This window comes from Ciconia boyciana, chromosome 9 (genome assembly GCF_034638445.1).
Source record: "Ciconia boyciana chromosome 9, ASM3463844v1, whole genome shotgun sequence".
NCBI classification, from domain to species: domain Eukaryota; kingdom Metazoa; phylum Chordata; class Aves; order Ciconiiformes; family Ciconiidae; genus Ciconia; species Ciconia boyciana.
This window is the reverse complement of record NC_132942.1, coordinates 12661611-12669869: the sequence shown is the minus strand read 5'-3', so window position 1 is coordinate 12669869 and position 8259 is coordinate 12661611. Positions and strand designations below refer to the sequence as shown.

At 60.0% G+C, this 8259-nt stretch overlaps 1 protein-coding gene across 1 annotated transcript in view; it reads right to left on the bottom strand.

Moving 5' to 3' along the window:
* Nucleotides 1-3000: 3000 nt before the first annotated feature.
* Nucleotides 3001-8259, bottom strand: part of ABLIM3 (actin binding LIM protein family member 3) — a 56221-nt gene continuing 50962 nt past the window's right edge. The window contains exons 14-22 of the mRNA XM_072872291.1: nt 7135-7269; nt 6815-6879; nt 6303-6450; nt 5559-5588; nt 5055-5113; nt 4469-4529; nt 4232-4239; nt 3585-3665; nt 3001-3133 (exon numbers count right to left, since the gene is read on the bottom strand). Of these exons, the coding sequence (XP_072728392.1) occupies nt 3020-3133; nt 3585-3665; nt 4232-4239; nt 4469-4529; nt 5055-5113; nt 5559-5588; nt 6303-6450; nt 6815-6879; nt 7135-7269 (701 nt within the window). The 3' untranslated portion in view covers nt 3001-3019. The remainder of the gene's footprint in view (nt 3134-3584; nt 3666-4231; nt 4240-4468; nt 4530-5054; nt 5114-5558; nt 5589-6302; nt 6451-6814; nt 6880-7134; nt 7270-8259) is intronic.

Below are 8259 nucleotides of genomic sequence, written 5' to 3'. Positions count from 1 at the left end.
AAGGGTGGGGGTCCAGAGCGGGCCACCTCCACCTGCCCGCTGCCTGCCCACTGGGGTTGTTGGTTTGGGCAACTTCAGTTTGGGCAAAGATCCAGAACTAATTCCCCCACCCAAACGCACGCCCAGTGAGCAAGCACAGCTCCCCCTTACCACCTCACTCCCTGCTTCACCCACGCTGTCCTTGCTCCCCGCCCTCCCAAACCCCTTCATATCTGCTCCGTCCTGGTGTCCCTCATGTGTCCAGCCTCTGCCTGGCCATGGTGCTCATGCCACCTTCACTGTCCCTCCCCAACAAAGACCTCAGAGGAGACCTGGGCTTAGGAGAATTGTGGGGTGTGCGAGGGAGTGTCCCGCGCGTGGAGAGCGCATGGCAGCGACTCCAGGCACCCCCAGGACAATTTCTCCCGGCCTCAGGACTGCAGCTGAGCCCTTTTATGGGGACAGCAGGCTGTGACAGAAATGTGATTTGGTTTCACACATAGCCAATTATCACTTGTGAAAGCAATAATTGAAATAGTAGATGTGCATTAGCAACTGGTCTCCAGGGCTTCCCCATTTGGGGCACTCTTAGCCCAGGGCAGATTGGAGGCAGCGACCCCCTGTCTCGCACCCCCCTGTGTGCAGCTGGGAGCCAGCCCTGCCCTGCTCTCCCCAGGCAGCTCCTGCCCAGACGCTGCTCCCTGCCTGGCTGGTGTTTGCTGGTCCCTCCCTTCTGGATCAAGCCCCATTTTCTCTCATAATGCGCGGTCACCTCTGGGGCTGTGGTCGAGGCACAGGGCGCTCGCAGGCCAAAGCAGCCAACGCCACTGCCTGCCGGGCTCTGGCTGCTTTGTGGCTGGAACTTGCAAAGCAGCCAAATGAGAGCGGGCTCAGGCAGTGATGGCTTCCAGGGCAGGCATTAACGCCCCCGCTGCTGCTCACCGGGGTGCAGATGGGTGCTTTCTGCACACCCTGGGGCAATGGGAGCCCATGAGGGTCCCACGGGGTGTCTGCTGCCCCTGAATGGCATGGGCTGGAGAGGCTTCCTTGGCTCTGAGAGAGAGCACTGAGCCCTGCCTCAGTTTCCCCATCTTTGCCATGGAGGTAGTTGTGGGGAAGAGTTAGCTACTGTCCATAAAATGCTTTGAAAATGAAAAGACTCCCGCTGTTGTGTTATTATTATTAATAATAATATCCTCCAGGCTTTATCACTGAAACTGCTGCTGGAGATGGAAGTTTCTTACAGCCACAAATGGTTGAGCTTGATTTAGGGAGCTGTAGTTTCTATGAGTGAAATCATTATAAATACAATTGGCTCATTTACTGCTGCACTAAAGCAAACAGGAGCGATTACCAGTGCAATATTGCCATCTCCAGCTCAGGCCCCAGCCCCTTCCATGCCAGTGTAAAGCTCCCAGAGCTGGGCCTGCTGCTGATGGGAGACCTCCTGTCCCGAGCACCCTGCACCCTGGCAAACCCCTGCAAGGGGCCCCGCACATCTCCTGCCTCACACAGGAACCTGGTGATGGCTTTTTTGGGCAACAGGCTGGGCAGCCTTGGCACCCAATGGTGGTGGTGCTGATGGCAGGGAGGGCATTTGATCCACCTGATGGGAGACACCAGGACAGGAGGGTTTCAAAGGGGACCAGAACAGGCAGAAGCAGAGCTGGCCCGTGGCACAGTGAAGGTGAGGCCCTCGCCATCCCCTCGGAGGAATCCTGCTGACCCAGCTCTTGCAGAGGTGTCCTGTGGCTCGTTGGTCTGTTTGGGACTGCTCAGTCCTGCGGTATGCCTGAAAATTGTGCCACACGAGCAAATAGGAAACCAGAGCACCACAGACACCAGGAAGGATGTTTGTGTGGAAATAACCCTATTAGTTTTAAGAAAAAATAAGCAAAAAAAAAAAAATCCCTATAGTTTGCAGTGGAGTGAACGCTGAATGGCCCTGGTAATGGCCTTAATTCCTGGAGGCTTGCAGAGGGATTCATCTGGGACTCAGGAATCAGTGATGGGGTAATTCAGGAAACCTCCCCCCACCCCCCCTCCCCCCCCCAAAAAAAGGTCCAGCAGTTAGTGGGACTGGCACCCCCAGCTCCCCTGCTCTGGCCTTGCCCCCAGCCGGACTGCTCCCACTGCTGCTCACGTGGGTGCCGAGACCACCCGATGGTGGTAGGGCCCCAGGCACAGTGGCCCAGGACTGGGCGGCATCACAGCTTGTCCGCTCTCGGGCCTTGCTGGCCCTGGACAAACCTGAAGAGCAGCAAGAAACTGCACAAGGGAGGAGGCGGCTTTGGCTGTTTCATTTAAGAAGGGCTTGGTTTTGGTATGGCCTGGAAAGCCACCATGCAGGCACTTTGGGAGGAAAAACTGGCTCTGTAGCAATACTGGGTTCGCAGGGAAAGCCAGCAGCTCAGGGTGCATCGGGGCTCAGTCTTGCATCTTGACCTGTGGGGCTGCACCCTGCTCCCCGTGGGGTCCCCACCACTTCTCCTCCTTGTCCCCTCCCCAGGCTCTGTATTTCTGATCCTGAGGGTGAGGCTGAAGGTGCCCCTAGTGCATGGCCACGTTAAAGGCAGGGTGGGCATTAAGGAGCCTATGGTGAGATCCCTCTTTCCTGCAATTGTACCCAATGCTTTTTCCAACCTGTAAGTAAATACACAGACCCTCTGAGCAGAGGGGGATGGGACACACCCTCCCCACCCCCCATCCCAGAGCCCCGCTCCCCCAGCCCTGGGTGCCGTGGCTGTTGCAGCAGGAACGTCCTCCCCCCGTGCCTCCGTGGGGCAGCAGTGACAGGCGCCAAGTGCTTGGGGGCCCATGTGGCTTTGGCCACGGGAGAACCCGAGGACTGATACAGAAACAGGGTTGGAAAAGAAAAGGAAACAAAGAGCATAAAATGATCTGCGAGACTCCAATTCACTCTCAGGGGTGCAGAGGGCCCCTCTGCCACATACAGCACCGAGAATCATACAGAGCTGCCATATAGAGATCTTTCTATGTATATATTTATAGGTATGTATATATTTATAGTGCACTGCATTTAAAACAGCCGGGCCTGCTTCTTCAGCTCGTTCCTCTTCCACAGGGCCAGGCGGTCGAACTCGGCGATGGTCATGCCAAAGATCTGGTAGAACTCCTCCTGGGAGAGGTGTCGCTGGGAAGAGACGGGATGCTGGGCCACGGCTGGGGACCACGGCCACCACCCAGGGCCAACAGCCACCACGCGGGCCGTATGGCTGCAGCGGGGCAGGAGGGCACGCAAGGGGGTCTGATGGCATCCCCTGCCCGGCTGGGTCCAATGGGGTGCTACAACCCCCAGCAGTGCTCACTCGCGAGAGGGGGAGCACCCGGCTCCCTCCTGCTCCTGCCAAACACACTCGTGCTGTGGGCATGGGGAACAGCTCTGCCCGGCCAGTGGAGCAGGAGGACCACTGTGACAGTGTGCTAGCGCATGTGTGGTCCTGGGAAGCTGTGGAGATGCTCTTCACACATCCATGAGCCCCTCACAGCCCCATGCTGCCTGCTGGGGCTAAAGGGACACCCCACGGGATTGGGTCCCTCTGAGCCCTGAGGAGATTATCCCCAGTGGAAAAGGCTCTCCTCACCTCTAACCGAGTCCTGTCCACATCTTTGGGCAGCTGGTTCCTCCCCCTTGTCTTCACCAGGAGCAGCTCGTAGGGGTATATCTGCACAGGGACAGGAAGACCCATGGGGTAGCTCTGGAGCCAGAAGAGGACAGTTGGGGCACACTGTGGTAGCCGTGGGGGCCACTGGGGCAAAGCCTCCTCCTGCTGTGTTTAGCAGGGTTTGGGTGGCACAGGTGCCTCCAGGGCTTGGACGGGACAAGGCAGAGGGGGGAATTGCTCTCAGGGCAACCCTAATCCACCTTGAATCATCTTGGTGGCTCTGGAATAGCCTGCTCACTCTGCAAAACCAGGAGTGACCCAGGGATGAGTGTGAGTAGGGAACCACCAGCACAACCACCCTTCTCTGTTCCTCACCCCGGAGACACTTTTGCTCGGCCAAGTGCTTGGGACCCTGGCAGGAGGGGAAGGACCCTGGTCCGAAACCCACAGTCCCGGGACGGGGCTGTCGGGTGGGGGATGGAGGGGGATGAAGGTAGGGCATTGCAGGCAGAGGGCAAACTTCCTCCTGAAGGGCCTGGGGACACACGGACACATCTCTGGGACTCCCTCTGGGTGATACTCAAACCTCCAGCTGGCAGCTGCTCCTTGGAGCAGGAGCATCTTACCTTGTACTCTGTGGGGAGAGAGAAAAGACAAGAGAGACATGAGCCACGCTGACCCCTCTGCTGCCAGGATGCTCCCCCCGGGACTGTGGGGACCTCCACCTGTCTCCCCCTTTCTCCCTTCAGCCTGGACCTCATTTTCCAGAGCTGTCTGTGGTGGGGTAGGCAGCCCCATGGCATCTGGCTCCGTGCCCACAGGGTCCCCTGCCCGCGCTGCTCCCCAGCCCCGCAGCGCCTTACCTCGCATCCCCCAGTTGACGGCGTTTGTACTGTCGTAGTGGAAAAGCTCAGCACTGGGAGGCTGCAGGAGGGATACAGGGAGGGAGGGAGGAGTAAGAGGGGGTCCCCTCCAGATGCTCAGCACAGCACCTCCCATGTCCCCAGGGGGGAATGCACCCACCCACCCCAAAGTAGGACCCGCTCCCCACACCTGGCAGTGGGGAAACTGATGCATGAGGTGAAGTGACAAGCCCAGGTCACACAGAGGCAGGATCAGGCCTCCTGATCCCCAGCAATCACTGCCCCAGGGTATAAAGCAAAGCTCCCATGCTGGGAAGCAACACCAGCATCCCTCTGAAACGTGCCCTGCAGGATGTTCAAGGCAGGCACCTCTGTCCTGCAGTGCCTGGACAGGGCAATTTGGTCCCCAATAAGGGTCATTTTGGATTGGCACAGACCAGCAATGACAGCATGGGTGCAGAGAAGGGGGAGAGCAGGACACCCTAGTCATGAAAGGGGAGCACCGAGGGCTTTGAGGAGCCTGGGGAGAATGATGAAGGGTGCAGAGATGCCTGGCAGCAGCAGGATGCAGGCAGGAGACACTTACCCTGTGCAGCCCGTTCCTCCTGTAGGCAGGAAGGGAGGCTGACTTAGAAATGAGGGGATCTGCAAAGAAGCCACCAAGGTGCATAAGGGAAGATGCATGGGTGAGCCCCACACCCCAGGAGAGCACCCGCTGGGCCACCTTACTGCTGTGCTCCCACATTGCTACCCAGCTCCACATTCACCCAGCTCTGTCTCCTTCCAGCTCCAACTCATTTCCAGTCTGGCTTCCTCCTGTGCTGATATTCCTCTCCCCAAAATCCCTTTCCCATGGCAGCCCTCCTGCCTCACCCTTCAGTGCACCACGATCTCCTCTCTCAGTTTCTCTGACTTGTCCTCTCCTGACCCTGCCACCAGCTTTGCCCTGGTTCAGCTCTACCCTGGCCCAGCCTTTCAAGGGCTCCTTCTTCTCTCCCCTTCTTCCCTCCCAGCATCTCCTCCAGCTCAGGCTCTGGACCCCACAGCCACGGGGGACCACCCGCAGAGGGCTGCAGGCTCACAGACTCACCGCTGTCGGCCAGGTAGTGTGTCCGGGGAGCTGCAAGGAGAGCAGAGCTGGGCATCAGGGAGGACCGAGCGCCCCACGCCATGCAGAGCTGCCTGGTTGCCAGCCCCGCGGGTCCTCCTCGGGGCTCCCGGGAGCCCAGCGGGGCTGAGGGGCTACCTGAGCATCTCCAAACGGCCCCAGCTCCATGACGGCAGATGTGCCATGAGGAAGGAGAGCACAGAGCGGGCAGGGGCATCTGTGCTGCCAGGCTCCCCAGTGCCTCCAGCCCCCCCTGCAGCCCCGAGGGGAGAGGGGCTGGGTGCCCGGGATGCTGTGCAGTGAGAGCAGCGCAAGCAAGGAAGGCAACCCTGGGGCCAGCCAGCAGGTCTGGGGTACCAGGAGGTCCCAGATATGCCGTTAATGAGGAGGTACACACGCAGCAAGCCCAAAACAGGTCAGAGCAAACCCAGCGTGGCTGTGCTGTGAGATTCCCAAGGGACCCTTCAACCACCCGATGAGGCACTTCACCAGGTTACTCAGACAGCCTGCAAACACCCACCAGGCAATGCCCCATCCCAGCTGGGGCACAGGGAACAGATGGAGCCTTCCAGAGAGGAAAAGAGCCTCCCAAGCCCAATTCTGGTGCCCAGCACCTCTCCCACCACCCCTTCCCACTCCCCCGTTCTTCCCTCTCAACCCCAGCAAACTTCCCACAGGGGCTGGGACCGTGCCAGCTAGGACGAACAGACAAGACAGGGTCCTTACAGCCATTGAGGGAGCCCTCATAGCCAGCTGTGTGCAGGGCTTCTCTGCTGCTGGCCGAGCTGCGAGGTGGTGTCCAGGGGTCTGTGTAGGAGTTGGACCGAGCCTTCATCTCTTCCCTCAGGATCAGCCTGCCGATGCCGCTCTGGATCTGGGTGTGGGGGGGGAAAGCCACTTCGCACCCCTCCTTTCCCTGCCCAGCCCTCCCTGACTGCTGGCATATCACGACAGAACATGGCACCTCCTGCCATGGGCTCGGCATCTCCCATCTGCTCCCCTGTCCTTGGGGACGAGGTGCTGGGGTGGGGTGCCTTGGCAAGGGGGTGTGCTCCCCCTCCTTCAGCCCCCATGTTGGGGGTGGCCAAGGGGGGAGAGATGGCAGAGGGCAGCAGGGACGGTGGTGGCCCCTTCTTGGGTGGCGGAGCTGGGCTGGCCTCCTCCCCAAAGCCAACTGCGATGGGGGCAGCTTGCTGCCGGCTCTCCCCTGCCAGGCTGCAGGCAGGGAGATCACTCACCTTGTGCATGCCCCGGTCGTACCTGTCCTCCTCGCCTCCTGACGAGAACCTCCGGGCCCGGGGGGCTGCAAGGAGACACGCGCAGGGGTCAGACAGGGATGAAGGTGGAGGCAGGTAGGGAGGAGACAGTCCCCAGCTGCATGGGGACAGCTGAGTCCCAAGGGCTGCTAGGATTTTGGAGTCACTTTGGCAGGTATCTCAGCCCAACCCCACCTTTGGGTCCAGACCCAACTCAGGGGGGGGTGTCCCTCCCAGGCAATGGCTGGGTTTGGGGGCAGGAATGGGTTTCCCTTTCCCCCAGCCCAATGGGGGGCTGTTACCTTTGGGGGAGCCTTGGAAGGACCAGTACTCTGACTCAGAGTGGTAGTATGGGTCCGGGGAGTAGGCAGGGCTATACTTGGACGACTGCGCGATGTCTTCGCTGGTTTTGCTTTTTGTGGCTGCAGGGTGGTTGTCTGCAAAAGGAGCAGGCAGAGCTGTAACAAGGACCCCCAGTCCCACCAGCAGAACTTGCAAAGATCCACCCCAGGGCAAAGGCAAATCCTCTTCCCTCCCCTCTCCCCAGTGGCCACCAGCAATTTATGTCTGGGACAGCATGCAGCAGAGCTGGGAATAGTCCATTTTCAAACTGCTGACACCTCCTGGAGACAAGGGTGCAGAGGCAGATGATGGGGACAGTGACAAGCAGAGGGGCTGCCACTGATGTGGCTGGGAAGGGACCCAAACAGCTCATAGCCCACAGCACCACAGCACCCAAGCTCAGGCTCCCACATAGTGCTCACCCCAGCCCCAGTACCACCAGTGCTACCAACCTCCCTGTGCCCCAGGCTGTCCCGTCACCGGGAGGGCTATAACCGCACAGGCAGGAGGGGATGGAGGAAGGCTCAGTCCCAGTGGGGAAGGGCTCTCGGTGGGATACTGCCAGGGGAAGGCGGCAGTGGGCTGTGCAGCGGGCAGGGGGAGGGCAGAGGGGTGACCCCAGCAGCTCTGGCAGGGGCTCGGCCCCCTGTGGCAGAGCCGCCCACAGAGCTCTGCTCAGGCTGGGAACTGAGCCTCGGCAGCACATGTGAGAAACCCAAGGGTGAGCTCTGCTCCTCTTCCCCAGAGGCCAGGAGACTCAGGGGAAGGAGCACCAAGGACAGGCTGTGTGGCAGAGCCATCCCATCACCTCAAGCGGGCACAGGGGACCCCGCCAACAGCAGCTACTTACAGCAGCGGGTGCAGCCAGCAGCGGGGTGGTGGGGTTGGGCAGGTGGGAAGGGAGAGCCCCGGGAGAGAAAGGAGACACAGTTACTGCTCGGGAGGAGCTGCTGCCCCTCTATGTGCAGAAGCAAGCAAGGATAGTGCAAGCCAGCCCCGCTGAGAGACACCAAACATCCCTGTGCCTCTTCCCCACCCCTCAACACTCCCCAGGCCTGTTTCACCCTGGAGCATCCATCCTGGAT